Source organism: Girardinichthys multiradiatus, chromosome 10 (genome assembly GCF_021462225.1).
Source record: "Girardinichthys multiradiatus isolate DD_20200921_A chromosome 10, DD_fGirMul_XY1, whole genome shotgun sequence".
Classification (NCBI taxonomy): Eukaryota; Metazoa; Chordata; class Actinopteri; order Cyprinodontiformes; family Goodeidae; genus Girardinichthys; species Girardinichthys multiradiatus.
In genome coordinates, this window is record NC_061803.1 from 28,567,846 (window position 1) to 28,592,908 (window position 25,063).

General features: G+C 41.0%; 2 protein-coding genes across 6 annotated transcripts in view; both read right to left on the reverse strand.

Moving 5' to 3' along the window:
• Window positions 1–2,700: 2,700 nt before the first annotated feature.
• On the reverse strand, window positions 2,701–16,266 carry si:dkey-94l16.4 (transcription factor 20). Of its 4 annotated transcripts, none has more exons than XM_047377223.1 (6): window positions 15,725–16,266; window positions 11,537–14,154; window positions 10,115–10,208; window positions 8,620–8,669; window positions 8,426–8,495; window positions 2,701–6,008 (listed from the first exon to the last, which is right to left on the reverse strand). In XM_047377223.1, the coding sequence occupies exons 2-5, from the start codon at window positions 14,147–14,149 to the stop codon at window positions 8,448–8,450; spliced, it is 2,805 nt and encodes a 934-aa protein (XP_047233179.1). In that variant the 5' UTR covers window positions 14,150–14,154; window positions 15,725–16,266; the 3' UTR covers window positions 2,701–6,008; window positions 8,426–8,447. The 4 variants fall into 4 exon arrangements, with proteins under 4 accessions (XP_047233179.1, XP_047233178.1, XP_047233177.1 ...); XM_047377222.1 differs by having other exon boundaries at window positions 15,579–16,266; XM_047377221.1 differs by lacking the exon at window positions 15,725–16,266 and adding an exon at window positions 15,216–15,338.
• Window positions 16,267–17,180: 914 nt separating this feature from the next.
• LOC124875216 (myosin phosphatase Rho interacting protein) overlaps window positions 17,181–25,063 on the reverse strand; it is a 47,785-nt gene continuing 39,902 nt past the window's right edge. For both annotated transcript variants that reach the window (XM_047377219.1, XM_047377220.1), the window contains 8 exons: window positions 22,700–22,847; window positions 22,476–22,593; window positions 20,790–20,949; window positions 20,563–20,676; window positions 20,319–20,405; window positions 19,976–20,138; window positions 19,807–19,892; window positions 17,181–18,129 (listed from right to left, as the gene is read on the reverse strand). In XM_047377219.1, the coding sequence (XP_047233175.1) occupies window positions 18,058–18,129; window positions 19,807–19,892; window positions 19,976–20,138; window positions 20,319–20,405; window positions 20,563–20,676; window positions 20,790–20,949; window positions 22,476–22,593; window positions 22,700–22,847 (948 nt within the window). In that variant the 3' untranslated portion in view covers window positions 17,181–18,057. The remainder of the gene's footprint in view (window positions 18,130–19,806; window positions 19,893–19,975; window positions 20,139–20,318; window positions 20,406–20,562; window positions 20,677–20,789; window positions 20,950–22,475; window positions 22,594–22,699; window positions 22,848–25,063) is intronic.

Genomic DNA, 25,063 nt, shown 5'->3' on the forward strand with positions numbered 1-25,063 from the left:
CAGATTGGTGATTTGAATCTTCATATTGAATCAGGAATCCCAAGTCCTAGGGCTCCATTAACTCAGATCAAATGAGTCCTTTAGCCTTATAAAGGAGACAGTTTCCAGCATCAGCCTTGTGTTGCTGAGCTGAGTCAAACTGTTCTGCCGACAAAGGATACCACCTTTCTATATAAAACACATGTAGCCTGGCCCCCTTCTGGGAAGAGCAGAAGTGAGAAATTAATTCTCACCCAGACGTCTCATCTCATCTGTATTAAAATGTTCCCTTTATCTTGTATTCTACAGCGGGGGGTCCAGCAGGAGGGCGCAGGAAGGGAAGTCAAACACCTTTTGTCAGGCCAGGCATGTCTCACCTCAATTAGCACAAAAGGCACTTTCTAAATTTTCCATCACAAAACACAGCAGACTTAGTTTGAATTGGTTCACTCATTGAAGTTAGTGAACTCGCCACCAATACTGATGATTCACAGGTTTCCCTGACCTGGTTTGTTGTACTGAGTCAACTCTCTGGAAACACTGAATTCTGATCAGTTAAAGAGAGGTGCTATACACACACCAGATAAAGGAAAGCACAAGTCAGATGAGGAGCAGAAGAAAAATAAAAACATTTTTTAGAAACATAGGTGTGGGGAGATCAGCTATTTTCCTCTGGATAATTTAAGAAAATATCTTTATTCTATCTTTACAAGTTTTTTCTTCTCGCCACCGTGGAGAGTTTTACATACCAGCGCTCATGGATTTTTGGAGAAGAGCAACAATACAGACTCAAGCGATTCACGTTTTCTACCATTAAATGTGTCTCCTTTTATCCTATAACCAACTTTTTCTGAAACATGTTCATACAGTTCATAACAAAGCTGTCATTTATAGCTAGCATAGATTCCATTCACTGAATAGGGAGCCTGAAAGCTTTTTGATTTATGAAACAAAAAATAAGGTGCAAAATAAAACATTATTTGCGCCCTTACAATTTTTTCACTTTATCAGACTTAAAGGTTTCAGATCATCGAACAAATTTTATCATCAGACATTTAACCTTAGTAAACACAAAAAGCTGTTTTGAAATGAGGATTTTGTTAGCTAAAAGGCAAAATGCGATCCAAATGAACCTGATTCATGTGAATAAGCAATTCCTCTTAAGGGTTTTCTGGTACAGATCAGACTTCATGATTTCCTCAATTACAGCAAGCCATCAGGTCCTAAAGCAGCAAAGCAGTCCCAGACCATCACCCTGCCACTACCGTGTTCGACTGTCAGTACTGTGTCAGTTTTACTGCAGATGTTTTGGTACACATCTTCCAGAAAGTTCCACTTTTGTACCATCAATTTGCAGAATATTTACCTGAAAGTCTTGGGGGTCACCAAGAAGTTTGTTGTGGTTTTCATCTTGAAATTGACCATATCTATTTAAGGGATTTCTTAATAATCAATCAGCCATGGGTATGGCTAGTGGAATTAAAGCAATGTGGTCACAGTAAGGTCATAATGTACCATTTAGGGTCAGTGTGACTGAGAAGCAAAAACAAAACAGTGGATTATTTTAAATGGAAAGGTTATGTGATTTGTGACGTTATAAAAAGTTGCATTTTGCTAAAGTGATAGACACAGAACTGTGTCACTCTGGTGTTATTTCAATTTTAAAATTAGATGCTGCCAAGATGTTTAGCTACTTTTGATCCAACATTTCTTCAGTTCATGAGTACCTTATAAGAAATAAACCCTTTAGCAGGTGTCTGCTTTCAGGGTTTCTGTCCGATGGGTCAGTGGACAAGGGCAATGCTGAAGTAAAGGTGCAAAGTAAATGTAAATATGTGAGAGGGACTCACATAGTAAGATACAATATGGGTTATTACAGTGCCTTGCAAAAATATTCAGACTCCTTGAACTTTTTCAAATTTTGCCATGTTACAATCACAACCTCCACCCTTTGAAAATATGGCCTTTATGGGAAGTTTGCCAAAACACCTGTAAGGGGAAACAGTAAACATGTAGAACATGTTCACGTCAGATGAGACCAAAGATGACATTTTTTGGCCAAGATTAAAAACACTATGTGGAGGGAAACTAACTATTGGACATCACCCTGAACAGTAAAACATGGTGGTTGCAGCATCATGATGTAGAAATGCAATTTTATCTGCCGGTCACAGATGATGGGAAGATAGATGGGAGTTAAATATGGAGAGAACCTGTTAAAAGCTGCAAAACACTTGAGACTGGAGCGAAGGTTTGCCTTTTAGCAGGAAACAAACCATACAAAAAGATGCATCTAAGCCACAGTGGATTAGCTTAGATGAAAGCCTATTCTGCTTGTGTAGCCTAGTCAAAGTTCAGGCCTAAATCCAGTTGAAAACCTATTACAAGACTTCAGAGTTGATGTTCAAATATATTCTTCATCCAATCTGACTGAGTATGAGGTATCATGCAGACAAAGAATGAACAAAAAATTTAAGTCTCTACATGTGAGACCTAGAAGTATTGACTCAATTGGGCTTAATAAAAACGTCTGATTTTTATTTATAACATTTTTTCCTTCCACTTCACAATTACTGCATGTTATACTGTGTATCACATAAAATTCCAATGAAATACAATCAAAAGTTCAAGAACTATAAATAATTTTGCAAGGGGCTGTATCCCGGATTCCCCTGTAAGCCTCATGGGCTACTCAGATATTTTTACACATCACACAGAAACTCCAGAAGGCTGAATGTTTATTTTGACAATTACCAGACCTTTGATACTTCAAGAGGTGAACAAGAAGGTACAAAAACCTGCCAGAAAATCAGATGATGGCAACATTAAAACAATAGGTTGGCTGTCTTCTTCTGATGTGAAACTGAAAAACACCAAAGCGCTGAGGCAGATGGAGAAGGAACTGGAATGTAACTTTTAGTATGTACAGGAAAGACTTTACATTTATGCTGCAGAAAACCTCTTCCTGCTCCATGTGTCACTGCGGTAACAGTGTTAGAAAAAACAGGTAAAAAAACAAAGTCATTACAATATCGGAAATTCAGCCCTGAGAGCAACACGCAAACATTTTTTAATAAAAATCTCTTCAGAAATATCTATTTGGTACAAATCACTGAAGCTTCCAGATTTGCAGACAAACCTGCTTAAAAGAAACGGCATCCTACTGTTTTACTGCATTAAAAATACAAACGGAGAAAATACAGAAACAAAGATGGCACAAAACGATCAGCCATTAGGTTTTCTTTTTTTTTTTTTTTTTAAAGGTGAGACTTGGATTCCTCTGAGATGCTTCATGCTGCTGGTGACACAACAAGTAGCTGAAGCTGCCACTAAATGGATGTTCTGAGACATTGTCATGGCTTAACGCAACTATTACCATCAGAGGTCTCAGGTGGCTCCATGCTGCCCCCAATGGTGATACTGTAAAGGTACGCAGAGATGCCAGCGCTGTTCACAGACTTCCTAAAATTAAACAGGCAGATTGAGAGCTTGGACACACAGGGAGAAGATGTGTACTCAGGATGTGAGGATCAACCAATTTGTTGCTGCATCCCAGGAAATCGTTTACACCTCTGTAGATCAGATACGGCTTTTTCAGAGAGGATTTCAGCTGCCGATAATCTATTTGAGGCCCGAATGAACAGATGAATGCATTTTAGTGATGACCTTTTATAAGGAACTGTAGGTTTGAATCACTTCAGTGACTCTGATTGCAGAGCTGGAGTGAAACTGAAGAGAGAAATGAGAAAATTCTGCTGTGAGCAGACCGGATCTCAGCTCAGACTGTGGAGAGATCCAGTCAAACAGCAACACCTTGCATTTAAAGGGACCTCTTTACTAAAGGAGGACGAATACTCGGTTATTATTCTACAGCAGGATTCACAGGAAGTCCGACTGAAATTCTAAGATTCCTACTAATTTAAAAGGCAGTTCAGGCGAAAATAACATGGACACATATTTAATGATCCCAACCAAATGTGGGAGGCCAAGGTGCTTTGGAGATGGACAACAAAAATTGATATCATCTCTAACAGTTTGATGATGTTTCTTAATAGTGGAATAAGTAACCAATGAGCATCAAAGAGCCACGAAAGAGCGTGGAGCACAGTGAGCTGAACAGTGCTGCAGAGAAGACTGGAGTGCTTTCTGTTAGAATACATTCAAAACACACACACACACACACACACACTGATGGACTGCATCAATGAAACAACCTGAGCTCCAAGGTTAGAACAAGCTGCATCATTAAAGCAAAGATCATAATACCATTACAGATGGTCTAATGTGCTGCTTTCACTGTGTTCCCAACTCTCATCTTTAGGCATGGGCAGAGATGATTCTAGTATCAAGTGATTGGAGTTATGACAGCGCTGCTCCTCCCATCTGTTGCTACACACTGCTACCTGAGCAGATAACCCGACTAATTAAACAGTTAAATCGAGGTTTGGTGAGCTTATTATGATTAATAATTCCATTTCTGTAGGCTACAGGCTGTAGCAGACAGAAGTCACATTGCTACGGGTTTGTAGAAAAGCTTAGAAATCCTCAGAGCAGGGGGAGCCTAACAAGTAGCTAGTTTTAGCTGTTTAAAGCAACTTAACCTGAGAATGGTCACATCCATGGGATGCAGGACTATATTAGAGGATATTTTTCACAAACTAACAGGAGACCATTGTTAAATTTGTCACTGTTTTCTGAGTGGTTTAACATTTATGTAACGATGCTCAGACTATGTTAGTAGACCGCGCTGTTTGCATCATGCACCCAATCAGCTGACTGTGAGTCCAAACGGCTAATTTCCAAATAAAAGGGAGACTTCGAACTACTTTCAGTGGCATTACACAGCAGACAGCCTGTTTAAAAGCTGCCTTCACTCTTGGTGGACTTGGAGTGAACTAACAGACCGCAGCATATTAGGCGGTCCGATGCTAGCAGCAGCTTCAACAAACTTTTATCACCATAACAAGAAGGTTTTTCAGCTGAGAAAAACAGAACAAACCAAACAACAGTGACTTGTGAGATTGTAGACGTTTAATGTCCACTAATATAGCGTTAAATACCACGGCAACAATGAGTTGTTTAAAAAAACTAATAAAATTGCTAAAATCATCCAGAACAGGGGATCGGTCTGACTGTTAGCCTTCCATTGCTTTACGTTTATTCAAACTTACTGTAATACAAGAATACTGCAAAACCAGCTTGTTAGTATTGTATTAGGTGCAGATGTATTACAAAATAGGCATGTTTACTAGTGGCCATTCTGAATGGCTGCTCAATTTTATGCATTAAAATTAAATGTTATAAAATTATCATAAGGCTCAATACGAAATAGTTTGCAGCCAGTGGCAGTAATTGTCGCTTTATTGCTCTAAATAAGAGAAATTTAATCATATTACAAGTTTCGGTTTATCTGTATTTTGTGTAAACAGCAGGAGACATTGGTATTAATATGCAAAGTTATGTCATGCCAGCACATGCCTACTCAGACAGTTGGCTCTGTGAGCGCAGCAGCTTCACTCCATCTTATTTCTGTCCCATATTGGAATAAAACAAATATGAATCTCCTTGACTGGTTGAAGTACATGAAAACGCTTAACCCATAACTTCCAAAAGGAAAATAAAACACACACACACACACACACACACACCCGCACAAAAACAATTAGGCCTCTTTCACAAACAGAAGAAGCTGATAAGAAAAGTTCAGGAATAAATAAACCAAACAGAATCAAATTCTTAGAAAATCTCTAAAAAATTAAATATCTTTGACTATTATTCATATTGATCTGAGCAAAAAGAACAATCCCATATAAATAAAAGACAAATTCAGCATGTTACTCTAATTTTCCTGCAGACCACAGGTGGGATCGGCTGATGAGTAGCGGCAGGCCGGCCTCCTCCAGTTTAACAGTCACAATGAAGAGCAGAGGGTGTCGCTAAGGTTTATGGGTGCTAGCTGTCAGTCGGGGGGCGTGGAGGCGGACCCTGGTCCACCGATGTCCTGGTTACTCGCAGATGCCTGCAGGATTCTGCAAGCGGGTTTTAAAGGAGAATAAAAATAAATGAGGGATCAGGAAGACGCATTTTTTATTGTTTCAAACTAAGAAGCCTGAAAGGCTGATTGGAAGATAACAGTGTTGCTGCGGCTGTCAGCCAACAGCAGACATAAACTTAGTGGTGATAAACAGCTAACTATGGGGCGTGGATTATTTTCCTGAACAAATAAAACACACTTTTGAAAGAGTATCTTTAACAGTTTATAAATGGTATTTCAAAAAAACCAGTTTAAAACAAATATTCATGATATCTTAATTAGCAGTGCCTTGCAAAAGTCATCACAGCTTTTTACCAATGTTGGCATGTTAGGGTGTATTTACACCAGGAAAGTCCAACATTTCCCCTGCCATTATCCAAGGGGGGCGCCCTGCCCCGCCAACAAGACCGGCTGCCCCTCCAAGAGGATCACGGCATGTAGTAATAGTACATTTTCACAGTTATTGGATCGCATCGTGAGCAGTTTCTGCCCCTGCGTTGTCGCTACTCTACTTTCTAAGGCCAAACGTGACGAAAGCTGGACGAAAACACACTCATACTCTGTGTCGCCAACGCTGACTCGCTGCGTTGTGTGTGCTAGCACGCTCCTGACAGCAGACAGAGGGCGCACAGAAAAACATGCCAGTAAAACCTGGAAAGCAGGGAAGGAAATCTGCGGTTTTAGAAAGGGCCAAATTTTATTTTGATGGCTGCACTTCCTCCCCTGCGACCAGCAGCAGGGCTAATCTCCTACTCCTGGTACATATGGCCAAGGTACAACACATGGTTTTCAGTTTTCTCTACAAATCAAAATCTGAAAAGTGTGGCATGAATTTATTTCATGATCTATAATTCTTGTGTGCTTTGATCCATTGTAGTTCTGGCTGCCGATATCCTCTGCCCTAGTCTCAAGCCTCTAACAGATGTTCTTCCTTGTTTTTACCTCCATCCTTTTTACAATCACGAAAATTTGCCACAAATAGTATTTTGCATGAAGGGCAAAAAGTTCATTTTTTCTGATAAGGAGAATGCACCCCAAAATTTTAACTTATTGGAAAGGATTTTGAAAATCATGCATCATTTTCCCTTCATAACTATGCTCTACTTTGTGTTGGATCATCACATTAAATTCCACTAAAATACTTAAAAAGCCACTAATAATTTTGTCCAAAATGTTCTGCCCATTCCAAGATGCCTTGCCATGTGGCAATGAGAAAAACAATTTGATTTTGTCCCATTCTTTCTGAAATCTTTAGCTGCACAGTATGATCAGATCGCCGCACAATTGTTTTTCAAATATTTCAAGATACTTCCTCCATTTCTAGCGAGTCAGGACTGCAGGCAGACACATCTGACGCCCCTGCATGGCTAAAAAAAAGAACATAAACTATCGTTTATAGCCAAGCCTTTCTAATGTTTTCCACTGTGTAGTTTTTCAGTGTCTTGTTGAAAAGGCGTGTGGCGTTTGAGACATTTCTGCTTCTATGAGTCCCTGTAAATCAAGGCTGCTGCTGCAGATGCCTCCGAAAGATCAGAGCTCACCTTAAGACTTGCTCTTTTGTATTTTCATTGATAAAGTATACAAACAGTTTAAGTTGTTTGTGACTGCAACTAACACCATGTTAATGCTACCACAAAAGAAAGCAGACAGCGTAGAAACAGGGTTAACAACTACTTAAAAAAGAAAACAAATAATCAGCAAAATCACAAGGAGGCAGTACTTGCACCAGGTTGTCCATGAACAAAATATTCCCAACGAGCATAAATAGCAATCATTAAAATAGTTGGAGTGAGTTGCAGGCTGGACATGCAGGAAGTCAAAACATGGAAAGTTTGGGCTATATATTGAAATGGATCAAATCAATGCAATGTCCAAGCAGAAAACAAGTTCTTCTAAAATGACGTAATGACAACATGTCTTTATCCATACAAACATCCCCAAACTTTACCATCACTGTGTCAGGCTTCTGTGTGGCACGTCCTAATTCATAAAAAAAATGGAAATCTGGAACCCATTTCCACAAAACAAAACGTTTCAGAACCCTTAAAACGTCTTGTTTGTGTGTATATGTAGGCATAAGATTAATCCCGCCTGGATGTTTCTGTACGGCAACTGTTTCCTTTCCAATTTGGAGTTTATACCTTGTTTTGTTTGGCCAACAGATCATTTAATCCACAATCTATCCTCCTTTTTAGTGTTTTCTGGAGACAAACCTCCTCAGTCAGCAGCAATTAGTGGACACTTTGCAACACTTTGTGTCATTAGGTCATAGATATTATAATGTGCTTTGAGTTTGGTAAATCTAATACTGATCAGATCAGGATGGTGCATCAGGTGTATCCTGAATAGGTGGGGGTGGGAACAATGTATAAAAACCCTCACCCCTTTATCAGATCACAGAGCCCCACTTACCTCATGAGATTTGTGTAAACTGTCACCTGTCGTCCCATCGGCTCCCTGGAAGTGCTTTCAACGTCTTGTTCTGGTGAAAAACACCAACATAAAACTTTCATTTCCACCTCTCCTGTTTTTTTTTGTATTTGTGCTTCGGCACACTGTTGCACAAGTAATTTTTTTAGCCTCTTGTGCTTTTTTAGAGGCCTCACCTTGTGCTTCCTACACTTCATGGAGAAATTTTCCTCGACGAGTACACAGTCTGCCGGAACAAGAAGAGAACGTTTTTAGAGATGTCATGCTGATTCATCTGAAAGGTTCAACCACCCACACGTGCGAGCTCGGGCCTTGGCGGAAGTTTCTGCAGCTAACAGCACTTAACAGAGCTGCTATTTCCAGGCACATTCATGCACACACTGCTTCACACACAGCTAGAGTTACTGGCGTATGTGTTCAGCTTCTCTTCGACAAGATGGCTAATCTGAAAGCAGAACACACAGTGCCTTGCAAACGTGTTTATAGTTATTGAGGATTTTTCACATTTTGTCATGTTACAACAGAAATCAAAACTAAGTAACACATCGATGTAAATAATATCTAAATAGGGATGAAAAATTTAAATGTGAAACGTGAGGCGTGCATTTGTTGTCTGCCCACTTACTCTTAGACCCCTAAATGAATTTGTTTCTTTAATAATCTAATTATTAAACAAAGTCCACCTGTGCGTAATTTCCTCTCCTTATCCTCATGGTGATACAGGGTGGTGGCAGCATCATGCTGCGGACATCCTGTTCTAAAGCAGGTGTATTAAAGCAGGTTAGAGCTGAAGAATACTGAGACTGGGGAGGAGGTTCAGCTTCTAGTAGGACGACATTCAACATACAACCAGAGCTACAATGGAATGGTTTAGACCAAAGCATATTTTTGTTTGGTGTTAAATTGCCACTCACAGATGTGCTCCAATCTGAATGAGTTTGAGCTATTTAGCAAAGATGTTTCAGTGTCCAGCTGTCCAGAGCTTACAAGACCATCTGTAAATGCAGCAGATGGTTGGTCAAGAATTCAGTACGATTTACAAGAATCTATTAGGAATACGACACGGACGTTAGGAATCAGTTAACAATAGGCCGACAGCCTCTAAGAATCAGGCATGATTACATTTAAGTGTGTCTCCATTATTGACAATTCTTGTGCTTTTCCATCAAGATGTAATGAAAAGTGACAATATTTGGGGAGAGAAGAGATTTGGGCAGTTTTAGGGGTTGCAATGGCCCTGAGTGGTCAAGACAATGCTTCACGAATCCCACATTGAGTTACGACTCAATAGAAATGCCTAAGAATCAACAAAGAATTGGTTACAATACTTAAAAAACGACCTAGGAATTCACCGAGATGTTTTGGATTCAGGAGTTTGGCCCCATAATTTTCCACACCCTAAAACCTTTGCCACAAATTTCAGGGAGGCTAATTAGAAATGCCCACCACAAAAAGCATTTATCATTCTCCTTCAACTTCACACTTATGCACTATTCTACACCACCAATGAGGTTTGTGGGTTTTAATGTGGGGAAGCTTAAAAGGTGTCAATACTTTTACATTATTGACACCTTTTAAGCTACGCTACACAGCACCAGGGTACTGTGTAGCGTATCTGCTGTGGCAAAGCAGCTGTAACAATTAATGCAAAAGAAAGCACTGGTTATTCACCTGACTCCAGAGCACACCTGTAGTGGTACTTGTTTGGACAGCCTTTGAAGAAGCAGCCCAATGTCGCTCCTGGATTGTGGCATGCCGAACACATCTGGAAAAACACAGGTCCAAAGAGAACCAGGTGAGTCAAATAGGACGTCTAATATTCAGACGGGGGGGCAAAAAGAATAGAAAACAAATTACAAATATGTGAAGAACAGGTAAACATCCTGACTGTAACACATACCACTAAAAATATAGACATTATCGGAACTAACGGCACTGTCTTTAAAACCGAAGATGAAATCCCTCAATATGGAGGAAAAAAATGATGAAATCAACCTGTAACACAAGTTAAACTCTGCAGTTAGAAGCTTGTGGACCTTAATGAGCTCTTGTAGCTGGCTAATAAACAGGAAACATGGCCCCACTCAACAAGGGCTCACTGTTGAAACAAGTGAAAGGAAAAACTATTTCAAGAAGCTATATCAGCAGAGAGAGAGACTAAAGATGTTGGTTGTTCCCAGAGAGTTGGGTCCAAAATACAAACAAAATGTCCAGGTTGTAGAAGAGGAACATCCAGGTGGACCAAGGATGAGAGAATCTGGACAGAAACGAAGAAATCTGGCTTGAAAATAGAAACTGTTCAACAAAAGGAAATGAAAAAGGAGTAAAAGTTTGTAAGCAAACTGAAAAAGGAAGGAAGGAAGTTATATTTTCGACCAGAAAGCCAAACTACAACCACCATTAACAGCCAAGGTGAAGAAAACAAGGTTCCAGCGGGCCAAAGAGAAGCATTCATGGACTGTAGATGATTGAAGGGAAGTTGGATTTCAGTGATGGATCCTGGATCAGCTTTGGAAAAGGAGATGGTTGTTCGGCTCCGTTTAGACCTCTTTCTTATTCCGTCAATCTAAAGCAGGTTTGCTGCTGATGAAGGCATTTCTCAGGATCATTTTGCCTGTCTTCATCGAGCAAAGGGAGGTCAAACGTTTCTTCAGGAAAGGCAGATGCACTTGTAGACATGGACAGCAAACATTTCTTAATCCAACTCAACTCTTATGGTGGAATTTGACAGAATAGTTCAAGACGAAGCTCCATCCTGCAGCTGAGAAAGGTGGGACCTGACTGATCAAAAATTGTTTTGTTTTCTTATTAAATCAGCGAAGAATTGAAGCCATCAGTACGAACTGGGATGCGTATGGATTCATTAATCCATCATTTCTCCTCTACATACTTAGAAAACAAGTCATTAATTACTAGCCAAATTCCAATGAAGTTAGAAAGTTGTGTAAAATGCGAATAAAAACTGAATACAATGATTTGCAAATCCTGTTCAACCTAAATGCAATTGAATACATGACAAAGACAAAATATTTCACCTTAAACTAATACATTTCATAATTTTTTTTGTGTGCAAATATTAAAGTGCAGCTTTACCGTTTCCTGAGCCACCTTGACGGCTTCCTCCAGCCCGTAAACTTTGCCCTTGACCAGGAACACGCCTGCAGACCAGATGCCGCAATCCTCATGAAGCCAATATTCACATGGCTCCACAGACAGCAGAGGCGGGCTGTACCAGTCCTCGACATCTGCCAGTCCACCAGCCAATCGGGCCTGCTTGGCTGCAGGACTGCTGGTCCTGCCGCTGGGCCGCCTACGGTTCCCCAGGGGGCCTTTCTGCTTTAGCTGAGCTCCTTGACTGCAGGCCCAATGTCTGGCTCTCATACTGCTGGAGGAAGAGTCAGAATCGCTGGAATCGTCCTCATCCTCTTTGAGACCTGACACAGTGGGTGGTGCTTTGGTGTTTGGCTGGTACCCCTCAGGATAATAGGGTCCATGGAGGTCCCCCAAGTCAATTGAGTTGGCCGACTGCCCACACAAGCAGCAGACGAGAGCACGCTGGTGTTGGCTGTGCGTGGATGGCCGTCCCAGCTGCAGAGAGGAGGTGCTGGGTACAACAGCAGAGATGAAGCGGCTGGAGTGAGCCTGCTGCTGCTTGGGTTCCGTCTTTATCTCCTCAGGGTAGTTTATTATTGTGCATAGAGCAGGTGACGACTGCTGCCGCTTGACACAAACAAATGGAGAGAAACTGTCCAACCTGAGGTCCTTTTTTTCCTCCTTGAAGTTGACATACTTGAGCTTAATCTCAGGCTCCTTCGGGGAGAAGATAGAAGAAGGCTGTCTGTGTTTGGGTTTCTTACGCCTCCGTTTCGGGGCATGGGCCGCCTTCGTCTTCTTGGTGGGAGATGCTTTGCTTTCAGGGGATCTGGTTTTGGTGTCACTCTGGTTGTTCTTTGGAGATTTTGGTGGCGGCCCGGGGAAGGAAACTTTTGATGCATTCATTTCCACTGAGGGTTTGGGTGCAGAAAGCAACTCCGGCTTCTTTTTTGAGTTCTTATGTTCACGAAACTGGGCACTTGACTGGGATGGGGGTTTAATCTTTGACTTCACAGAGCCACTCTGGGGTAGGTGCACTGATTTTCTGCTTGGCTTCGCAAATAGAGGCTTTTTAGCAGCTGTGCTGCCGCCTGACATTTCTGTCTCGTTGATGAGTACAGAAACAGAGGTAGAGTCATTGCAACTTTCAGAGTTGTTTCTAGGTTTACCTTTTTTCTCATTCACAGCTTTTCTTTTGACGGATCTTCGTGAGAATGTAGTTTTCACCTTGCCTTTCCTTCTGCGGCCAGGCAGTGTCTTTTTGGAATCGGGGAAGGCAGAATCATGTGTCTTTAGCTGGGAGGCACTAGGTTTTTTACCAGCAAGAATGCAGCCTGACACTTTATAGCGACTTGAATTTATATTCATGACAATTGCCTCCAGTCGAGTTCCTCTACCTGAACGCATGGGCAGTTTCCTTTCTTTTATAGTCCTCTCCAGCGCATTCGCATTCCCATTAACTTGAGGAACAACACTACCGGTTTTGTTCTCCGGATAATGCGACACACAAGCATCACCAGTCAAGTCGATCAAAGGTTCCAACACAGCCCGGCATCTACTGTATGACCGTTTACTTTCGTCACTAGGATCTATCCTTGTGGGGCAAACGCTAGATACAGAGCTTGCCCGAGTGGCTTCATCTGTACTTAAGGTATCATGAACTGCATCATCAGCAGACTCTGGATAAAACCCATCCGCGCTGGGTGACCTAGAGGCCTGAGGAAGGAGGAACACATCCTCCACATCGTCTACTGAGGTAGAGGGTGGGGAGACGGAATCCTCCAAAGGACTCTTGTACTCCCTGCTCACTGAACCCAGATCTGTTGCACCTCCACTGTCGGAGACCACTTGGTCCAGTTTCTTAGCCTCAATGAAAAGCACATCGGAGGTCCCTCTCTCATCATCAATTTCTGATGAGGATTCACTATGTGCTCCGGAAATTGACCAGTCATCATGCTGACCATTCTCTAAACACTTTTTATTTTCAGGAGGAATGCTGTGCTTCTCTTCTTCTCCCAGTCGTTGGTCTTTGTATCCGTCACTGAAAAGGACTCCTACATTAAACTCTGGAGGCTCTTGCACATAGTATTCTCTTGCATCATCCTCTGGTCCCACTTGAGGTTGAGAAAACAAGGGAAAAGGTTCCGCCTGTGTGGCGAGGTTAATGGGCTCTTTATCTTGCTCTGGGTTATGCTGGTTCAATGCATAGCTAGTTTCCCCAAACCTGTTGTCCGTGTTGCAGTGAGGGTGGAGGGAAAACCTGCTGATGGGTGACACATTGTACAGAGGAGAGTTGTGAGTGGAGAAGACATGAGACCTGCTCACGTAGGACAGGGTGACTGTAGTGTGGGATAAGGCATTGTCTGGGTGAATTTGATCCCCTGATCGAAGTGCGACGTCTGAGGACCCAGTCTCTGAGAACTGTAACAAGGGGATGGTGGATCCAGCGTTTGGGGCCCAGCCAGAGCCCTTGACCCTCCGCAAGGCATCGAGAGATGGTGAGGAGAGGAGGCATTCTTCCTCTTTCCTGGTCAAGTCAGTTACGCTGGGGAGAGTGGAGGAGGAGACACCTTGATACTGTAGATCATCAAGGCTCCCTGGTGGCTGCTCCATAACAACTGGAATGGATGGAAAAAGAGAAGATGCTCATGTTATTTACTTAAAAGTACTGGCATACAGTTGTAGTCAGGTTTTTACTCCTCAGTGCTTAATTTACTCATCATCGTTTAATCATCAATTCATTTTATATATCAGACAATTTCAAAGATTTTTTTAAAAACAATTTTGTTCTCCAGTTTTAATGACGGTGGCAGCATCATGCTTGGGGCTGTTTCACTGTCAGTGGTAAAAATTAAAAACTAGACAATTCCCAAAGCAGATAAAGCTATTGAAAATTGCATTCATATTTCATATTTCCAGACGATGCTGGGAACCCAGCCAGCATTGGTCAAATGTACATTCGGGAAATTGTAGATTGCTACAAAACGAGGCAACTATTATTATTACGGGGAAGATTACGATCAATAATTAAAAGCCCAAAGTAAAAGACAATCGAGCCTGTGATGAGTGCATTTAAATCTCTGACCGCAACCGTGACAAGTTATAACACCGATCTGCTCAGGCAATGTCTAATTAAGACAAAGTCTTTTTTTGAAGCTATCATTTCGCCATCAAGTAACACTAAACATTTATCTTTACAATTTTAGGACAAAAGAAAACCGCGACCACTGAAGTCACACGGCTGTCATAAAATAGGTAACTGACGTGTACTTGATTTTAATTCCTGTTGTAAAAAACACAGAAAAGAGTTACCTACATTTACCCTTTAACTTCGTTCTAGTTTACTTTAACATGTCACTGATTTTAAGAAGTTATTTTAAGAGGAAAATACTTCTTCGGCCGAACGGTTAACTTTCCTCACCGACACTGACAGGTCAGACTCGCTAGTTAGCTTAGCTAGCGTTAGCAAGCTAGCCTGGCCCGGTGTAGCTGCGGTAATCTGCCCTCGAGCCAGTTTCCATTGGATATTTTATAGCTTCAACAAAATATGGCAAAGACGGAAAAGTATACTTTAAAGCTCATGTACTGATACTTCCCATTAAGCGACTACTATCTGTCGTCATTTCGGCTATGTCTATTTTCCCAAAAATATATTTATTTTAATGAAATGTCAACTTACACCGCTGAAAAAATATTGCCTCTTCCTCACGAGCGAGTATGACCATCACTAACTTCTTAACAGGAAAAACGTCCAGCGCAAAATATTAAATTAAATGTTTCAGCAAAAATACTAACCTCTACATTGTTTAACTAATTCCGAATTGAAGAACCCATGCTCTCTATAGAAAGTTTATTAAAACGTTTCTTAACACGTGTCCTAAAATAAGCGATCAACTGTATTTTAATAAAGTGCAGAATACTTTAATGGAGTTTGGCAATGCGTTCATTTAGAACGGTCCGCAAAGGGGTAAGGCCCGGCTGGGTGAAACAAAGACAGTGACGGAGGTAGGGGCTCTCTGCTGCGCTCCTGATCGCAACTTACCCGGACGGGAAAAATCTCTGCGTTTTTAAACATTCAGTTAGGGTTTCATCACAGCCTGCGTCTCCTTCAACAGCACATCCCTTTCCTATTAAATCTAGTAGAGCTAGGGGGAAAAAAAGCCCTTAATTAAATAAATATCCACTCACTTTCCAGGAACACACTACTCTGATAGCAGCGATGTCATGTTGGAATTGAAACCTAATCTCTAACTTCCGGAGACAGCCTTCAAAATAAATCACGAAGTTGTACAACATAAGAGTTTAGTTCCGATAGGTCTTTTATTTCGTCATCCAGGTGTTAGTTGTAGGCTGTCAAAGCTTTAGGGAGATTAACGTCGTGTTGTGGAACTGCCTGGGAGTAAAGATTAAGCTCCCCTTTACTTTTCGATTTAGATCAATCTTACCTTTGCACCCAACAAAGTGGATGCAAAAGTTTATGTGACTTCAACAAAAAAATAAAACAAGTGAAACCGCTAACGGTAACCTGAGGACAGATAGGCGTCTTGGTCAGTTTCACTATCAATTCAACTTTAATTAATGTCCCAGCAGGAAATGTTCATCGATAAAAAAAAAAAATTGCTTTAATAGCTAACAAAAATTCCTTTAAAATAAAAACACGTTTTCATCGGATTCTTGAGCAAGTTACTAACCCATCTTCATATATTTAATTTAATTCTAGAACAAGATCCAATCGACCCCTCTTAGATGAAAGGAAATTGGTTAAGCTGTTCAGGTACCACCAAGGTTCAGACCATAAACTGGAAACCACTAGAACCTCCGTGTGACCGTCCACAGTACAGGTCAGTTCACATCAGCACAGAGGATGCTGATGAAGAAAGAAGCCTAAATTCCTACATTAATGTGGAGCTGCCACATGTACAAGCCAAAGGTCATCTGGAGAAAAAGGTTTATGGTCAAACAACTGAGCTTTTAGAGGACAAGACTGGATAACCTTTGATGATGTATGGAAGATAATATATGGTTTGTTATGAAGGAGCTGTATGACCTAAAAGGGCAGCAATGAAAATATTGGGGACAACAACCATTCATTGGTTACCACAGAGAAGAGATACTGCTGACCAAAGACTCAGTGATTTCATAAGCAACTCTTCCTGCTGCTTTCTTTTCAAAGTCTGTTTCAATCTTCTACATCCAACAGACAAAAATGCATTTTATTCTTAGTGACTTTTTTTTTGGTTAAAATTCATCTTCCTTTTAACCTTTTTTTTTTTTTTTTTTGCAATTTACATTGCTGTGTAAACAGAATAAACAGGAAGTGTACCATTTTTCTCAGTTGCATTCATTCATTTTCCAACAAAGTGGAAATGAATAAAAACTTTGAGGAAGTGGAACATAATAGAAAAAACCAGACATAAAAACATCTGATGGAAGACCATGTCTAATATGTGGAATAAAATATTATGGGCTATATTGTTTTAATTTGTGGTATTACTAATTTACCTCCAAGTCCATAAATTTGCTAAACGTATTACTTTCAGATTGTCCTTAATAGAAATGAAATCAGTCATAAATGGTAAGACCTTCAGGTGAAATATGGGTAGTATGTGAAAGCAAACTGCACACTTCATTACCAGACGCAGCAAAGGGTGCAAAAATATTTATTGCTAATAAACCTGTAGTCAGTTGGTGTATATTTGCTTTATATTTACAATAATAGAGTACAGAGGAATGGGAATGTAAAAGAAAAATCCCAGCCATATAAATAAATACAAAGGGACTGCCACAGAACAAGATTACAAACAAAAACCAACTGGAGCAACTCCTATACAGCTGGACCAATGATTGCTGTGAGAGCGAAACAAAAGAAAACTTTTGCTTTTAATCTATGTACTTAAATTATAGTCAGTGAATCTGTCTATAAACATTCTGTTTACCTTTCCAGGAACATTAGGTTTGTGTAAATTTAACATGTTTGTCAATTTGGAAAACAGCCAGAAAAGCAGCATGGATGGGGGCTTGTCTAATGCAGCCGAGCACTTTTCATTCCAAAGCTCGTTTACGGAGCAACACGTACACGTGTGCTGCGATGAAGGTGCAGGGAAGCCACGACAGACTGAACACTGGACTCATTCCTATGGCGTTGTTATGCTAGAGTTATTTCTCAATATGCATCTTTGTTTTGTTTAGCCAGTCAACATTACAGCTTAATGTCATTGGCTAGCAACAATCTATAATGTTAAAACAGTAGCTTACACAGTCAGAGTTTAGTAAATGCGTGGCAGATGCTCTTTTTAAAATCATTATTTACAATAAGACATAGAAGGGAAAAAAAAAAATACAAAAATGTCACAGTTAACTGAAGTGCATGAAATTCAAACTTCATAGCGTGTCTTCTTTAATAACATATATGATCTGTGTTTAGTGACCAGTGTGTAGTGTTTCTAAATACGTCGTAGCAGAGCTAAAATATAGTGGACTTCTTAACATGCAGCACGGCAGGCAGACGTGACGCGGCGCTGTCAGAACTCCTTAGCGTCTTTGTTTTCAAACAGGTGCAGTCTCTGCTCCGCAGTCAGCCCTTCCTTCAAACTCTGGAGGGAAACAAGCGAAAAGAAAATTCGATGTTAGGATATGGCTCACAACAACTGAAGTGTGTTAGGCAGGGATTTTCCTCTCTATTATTCTTTTATCACCCAGTAATGATTCAATTTAACCAGGTATGTTTCTGAGCTTTAGTTTTTAAGAGTTTTCTGGCTGTAAAAACATTTTGAGTGGTAGACAGTAGGGTGTGTCACACCAACTCGTGGATGTGTCTGCTTTGGTTTACCTAAAGGAGAAGAAGGAGTAGGCCTACACGTCTTCAGCTAACTGTCCCAGGGCATGTCTCGATTCACAGACTGAGGACAGAAGGGGAGGAAAAAACAAACACACACACCAGCAAGTGTGTGTTAGACCACTGTGGTGTTCGATTTGCAACAAAATCCCAAGACTGCAGTTCTGATCATACAGCCACAAATTTAAATATGTTTAAACAGGATTTAATGTGATAGACCAACAGAAGAAAAAAAAAATCCTACTTGTTTTTTTTCTTTTTAGGATTCTTTTTACAGATAAACTTCTGAAGTGTGGTGGGCATTATTAATAATAATATTTTTATTCAGTAAATATTTAGTCAAACTCTTTGGCTGCAATTACAGCAGCAGTACTGTTGGGGAACGTTTCTACGAGCTTCACACATGTAGAGAATTTCTGACCATTCTTTCTGCGAAATGACGTGAGCTAAAATCCTGCTACATATTCTTACTTGGACTTAGGTCTGGTCTTTGACTGGGCCATTTTAACACATGAACAGGATTCATTCTGCTGGAATTTGAACCTCTGCTCCAATCTCAGGTGTTGTGCAGCCTGTAACAGGTTTGGTGGCACTGTATTTACTTTGTTCTATTTTGCCATCAACTGTGACTTCCCAGCATGTTGTTGCTACCAATATGTTTCACAGTGAGGAGGATAATGTGTTCAAGGTGATGTGTGTTACATGGCATTTTGCATGTAGGCCAAAAAAATAACATTTTGGGCTCTCCTGACCAGAGCACATTCTGTTACATGCTTGCTGTGTCCCCTATGACTTGTGGCAGACTGCAGACAGGACTGCCTATGCCTTTACTGTTAGGAAGATGATGGCTTGAACAGTTCTATGTTAAATATTTAAAGCAGGGTTAGGTTATCAAACCCAGTATTCTAAGCTTTAAACGTCTCTACCTCCTGACCTATCTGCTGTGTTCCTTGGTCTCTATGCTGCTGTCTTTCACTAAGGTTTGATGTCCTCACAGAGCAGATGGATTTATAGTGAGATTAAATCAAACACGGATGGACTCTTACTTAGGCAACTTCTAAATCCAATTTACTGCACAGGAAAAAAAGAAAAACGTCAATCATTTTCCTTCCACCTTACAGTTATGCACTACTCTGTGTTGGTCTATCACATAAAATCTCAACAGAATCCACTGAAGTGTGTGGTTAATTTAAGGCACTGTAGATAGATAAAACAGCCAGAGGGCATGCACTGTTGCATGCAACTTTTCAATCGACCTGCAGAGGGCAGCAAATAACTGGAGTGTGCATCTCAGGCCTTGATGGAGGGAGGCAGGGCTGCTCTGACTGCTCTCAATGTGTTCCTGCTTCACATCGCAGTGATGTGTTGATACAGCTCAGTAAGAGTATTATGGATTGCCATATCTATACAAACATTAATTGTTTTCCTGACCTACCTTTGACCTCAGGGTGCGCTCCGAGCGTTTGGCTGCAGCAGCCGCCATCTTCAGGATGTCAGGGTTGCTTTTGGACTTCATTATATCTGTCAGGAGAAAGGATAGAATTTTTTTTTTAATGAGACAAGTAATTACATCGTGGACTGTGTTTCAGGGAGCATGTGTATACCGTATCCTCCTCGCTCCAGGTCCTCAAGCGACGGCTCTCCAAGCGCCTCGTGAGCCAGCTGCAGCTGCTCTTTGAGTCGGCCAAGATCCCGCTCTGCCTTGGCCTTCACGATGCTCAGCTCCGTGTAGATGTCCTTGTACTTATCTGTTGCATATTTCTTGTCCTGCAAACACATAGTTTTGCTCAGTCAGGCACGAAGCATTTCTGCATATCTCAGCCAACGCTGAATTATTGACTGTTGCCAAATGAAACCACCTCCAAGAAGGCTGTACAATTCGAAATGAGGTCAAGAAAGAAAAAGAAAAAAAGGGGGGGGGGGGGGGGGGGGGGGGGTCATCGTTACTCTTTGAGCAGCCTGGAGTTCATCTTTGAGGGAGTTGATTTCCTGCTTCAGGTACTGGACCTCGGACTCCTTCACCCTCAACATCACCTGGGCAAAAACACAACAAGAAAAGATGCAGTCGCTCTCACAGCTGCAAGTGTTCCTGAGGAGAAACAGCTGCTGCCACTAAACCTCACCAGTATGAACTCGTTTTATAATCTTATCCATGTGATCTTATGCACTGCAATGAGTAACTGAGCTTTACCTCTAATTCATAGAGCTCCTTCCCCTGGATTGTGGTGTTTGAATCTCCCGCTCCATCCTCATATGTCATGGAGCGCATCTTGGTGATCTCTGCTGCCAGACGGTTGTTCAGCTCCTAAATGCGGTCCAGAGAAGAAGTTCAGGACAGACACGTGCAGAATGTATGAGGCAGTAATTATACCAGGAGTATAGCACAGGTCAGTGTGATGCAGCAGTGTGTGCCTGCACCTGGTTGTGTGCGTTGAGCTCCTGGTTCTCTCTCTGACACTGCCTGAGGGCCTGCCTCTCGGCCTCCAGAGCCTGGGCCAGGTGGGCGTTTTCCAGGCACTTCTGGGAATACTGCTCCGACAACACCTCGATCTCCCGCTGGAAGGAACACAGCTCCTCTCTGAAACGCAACGCAGAGTCACAGAAAGATAAAAAACACTGGATCAACACAGGAAGAAGGGTTTTCATGGGGGATATCTGGATGTTTCTGATTGGGTATCATAATCTGTGTACCATTCATGTCACATGTTCAGAAAACAATATCTGACACACAGATAAAGTATTCACACTCATTTATCGTTTTCACATTTTGTCACAAGCTTAAATGTATTTTGGTTTCATGTGTTAGATCATCAAAAAGCAGAGCACAGTTACTAAATAGAAGGAAAATGATACAGGACTTTCAAAATCTAAAACGTGTTTTCATTTGTATTCAGCCTATTTTATTCTGATAAATAAAATTTAGTACAAACTGCTGCCATCACAAATCACCTAATAAGTAAATACAGTCCACCTGTGTGTAACTTTATCTCAGATTAAAGCAAAATAATGTGTTAGAATGGCTACCCAGTCCTTTATGTTTTCACATAAAAACTCAATAAAGTACGTTGACATTTGTGGTTTCAGTGTATGAATACTTCTGGCTTCGATCCTGTGGCCTTATTATTCTGATAAACCGCTGTACATATAAGAGGTTTCACAGTAATGAAGATAGGCAGGTGAAATGAACATACAGAGCCTCCATGCATGTTCATACAGGTCATGGGTGGAGTATGCGCTGACGAGGATAAATCTGCAGGTCTCACAAAGATCAGAGATGACAGATATTTGGCGGCTCAGTTTGACAGATCCTGGATCGTCAACCCAGAAACTAGAGGTTTTTTTTATACACACAGCTTTACATAATAGTGGCTCTATTTTTAATTATTTCATGTACTGACAATAAATCTATTTCAGGAAAAATTAGATAAAGATGACTCAGTTCACTAAGACTAAAGTGTTTGCCTTTTACATCGATTCACTATTTTTATTCTGCAAAGTTTGACAGATAATTTACCCCAATCCTATTATATACTTTCTTCCATAATTATTCATGCCTCTTAAACATTTTAAGAGGCATTTAACTGAGGTTCACAGGATAATAATTATTGTTTAATTTTTGAAAGTGTAGTTCACATATTTAGACTCCCTAAATCAATATTTTATATAACTATGCTTTGCACATTCAGAGATGGGAATTGTTTCCATAACTCTTTTGAACTCTTTTATTTTATTTTACAAGTCTTATGCAGCCTCCAACAGGTTATGTTCACACTACTTAAATCAAAGAAGTAAAGAAAAAAAAACAATAGTGGTTTATAAAACTCAGTCTGATTGGCTTGCAGTGGTCCTTTCACAAACACACAGACATGGATTGTGTTTGCATGTGTCATTATGATTGGACACACTCAGATAAGATCACAGAGCGCAGCACTCATGTTAAAATATAGCTAACTCAGCCCAACCTTGCTCTGCCATGACACGACATATCACAGTAATGGGCTTTGAGGTAGTGCGTTGCGACCGCTGCTTTCTTTGTGCGTGGTCCCGTCTGTTTAACCTTTCAATGAATGCAACCCCAACAGCAGTGCAGAGCAGAGAACTCACTCATGCTGTCTCCGGATCTCTTCCATATCTGCATTCTCAGCGTTGCTGCTGGCCTTGCGTACCTTATCCAGCTCCTTCTCCAGCTCCGTCCGGTGAGCGTTTTTCATTGCCTCAATAGCTGAGATAACAGGCAGAAAAAGCTTCACTGACAGTTGGTAGAGATTTCTCTGGAACTTTCATCAGAGCAGCATGAGGTAATAAGGCCTCATGAAGGTAGTTTTTACCAGCAATTGTAGCTGCAGTTTCCTCTGCCAACAGTCTCTCCTTCTCCTCTTTCAGGTTCTCCAGCTCTCTCTGGTATTTCCTCTGCAGCTCCTCGATCACCTTCTGATGGGACTCTTCCATGGTGGCAAAGCCCCTCTCACAGGTGGCCTGCAAGAAAACAAAGGTCACAGTGAGTTCCGGGTCATCTGAAGAAGAGCAGCAGATTCTCCTGCTTGTATACGCTGAAGGGGAGGGGAAAACACGTACCCTATGTAAACATTAATAACTTTAAATAGTAAGAGCATTTCAGCCAGGAGCAAGTGGAGTGTGTCTGAGGACAGAGAGGGTTAGGAGGAACGACAGGAAGCACAATACAGAGAAGAAAGCCACAGACAGTCGGAGAGGAGGAAGAGCTGCCACTTCCTGTTCCCATCAACCCTGAAGAAAATCCTAATTCCAGACAGTGTTCAAATCCTAATGTTCCTATTCAATGGATCTTTGGTAGAATGTTGACAGGTGGCTGACAACTACGCGAGGCCAAAATAACAACTTTGTGTGTTCTGAATGAATATAAAGAGGAACCAAACAGGAAGCATGGAGGATTTTCACAGAAGTAACCTTCTCCCTTGGGAAAAACTAACCCAGGGACTGATGGAGGAGTAGAAAAGTCCCCCTCCCCCACAAACATGGGGCTAGTATAAACTTCCTGTTCCGACATCCAACTGAGCAACAGCTTCAGAAGCTTGTGAGGACATTTATTTGGTGTTTAGAAAAGCTCCAGGTCACAGCGGGGGCACAGAGTCACTGCTCACTCTCAACCAAATCTGACTGAGCATTGAACACGCGTGAAGCCTTTTTGTTTTTGGTGCATTGATGTTTGTTAAAACTATACATCTCATGTTTAATCTCCTCTGGAATGAAGCTGCTAACAAATGCAACTATTCCCAACTTTACACTAAATGTGGCAGATTTAAATGGACTTGCTGGTCAGCGTGGGCCCCGCAAAAATTATTTGGAAAGGATTGGTGATAACAAAGAGAAATTCATCCTTGCCCAAGTGTTGATATTTACTCAAGGTTATCATACCAGGAGTATCTCAGACATTGACTAAATCTGCTATTCAGCTGCACATCATTTCCCAGTTTAAGGAATTTAACTTATTTGTGTGAAAAAAATGACATGATTGTTTTAAAAAATTAAGTTCAATATTTTGTTGTTTTTACATGCAATCATTAAGTGCTTCTAATGGTAATGGCAATAGATTTCTCATCGTTTGCCTCTCACAATGTTTTACCAGACAGGTGTGCAAAGTTTAGCATGACCCCCACTAACCCATGAAGGTTGTGAATCGTGTTTTTGTCATATTTTTATACAGACAAAATTCTTAACTGTCAACTACGACCCCATGTAAACAGTTACTGCAGTGAAGCACTCCTCTGCTTCGATCCTTTGGATAACTGAAAAATGAGAGAACTGGCAAAGACATGCGTGTGCGTGGCTATCACCTTTATTCTAATCAGAGAGAGAATGTCGGAGACAGAGTCATGTGGGAGATTTTATCCTTGGAGGGAGTAAAAGTGTTCTAGCAAGTAAGTTTCAAACAGGATTTTTGCTTCATATGCATTTCTCTTTATGACCAACATATCAGATTTTCATAATATTTTAAAAGTAATTAAAAAGTAATAATTTGTAGGTTCCATTTGTACACAGAAGTCAAAGACAATTAGACAAGTTCATAAAAATGAAATTGTATGCCTCCCTAAAGTCTGAATACTCAGGAAGTCATAGTTCACTAATGCCCCTTTTTCATGGGCTCTACTTCGGTGGTCTCCAGTCCACTCTGCCTGTTTTGCAACCATTTCCAATACTGGCTTCTCCAGCCTGGTGCTACAATAATTCAAGAGTGACTACAACACTATTAAGAACCACAATGGCTGGGCCGGGTCAAACTAAATGCCGTGGTGTTGGTTCGAAATCATGGACGGCATTTACGGCCATCGCCCGGCAAGTTGTGGACAGTAAGGTTGTCTGGACGCTGTAACCTCATTCCGCGATGTGCAACATTGAATGTTTATTTTACTTTGCACAGCACACGATGCTGACGGCTGGAGGTACGACTTCAAGCCGCATCTCCAGCCTCAATGGAAACATCAGGTTCTGTGCTGAGTAGAATGTGATTGGGTGGAGTAACGACATGCGGTGCTGGAAATTACCCCAGATGGCTGTTTATTTGCACTTTTGAGAGTTCGTCTCTCTTTGAGAGTAGTTTACATAGAACTATGCATTACTTCTAAAGGATCCTTTACTATTTCAAAGCATAAAACACAAAGAAACACATTATTATTGACTGGTACAGCTAAGAATAACCAAACTTATCAATAAGT

Excerpts from the sequence above, each read along its gene's own strand:
- si:dkey-94l16.4 (XM_047377221.1), bottom strand. The coding sequence starts at position 15,261 with ATGGTCATACTCGCTCGTGAGGAAGAGGCAATATTTTTTCAGCGGT. Across the intron at positions 10,209-11,536 it reads TCAAGGTGGCTCAGGAAACG|ATGTGTTCGGCATGCCACAA; the intron begins GTAAAGCTGCAC and ends GTGTTTTTCCAG. Across the intron at positions 8,670-10,114 it reads CAGGTGTGCTCTGGAGTCAG|ACTGTGTACTCGTCGAGGAA; the intron begins GTGAATAACCAG and ends TTGTTCCGGCAG.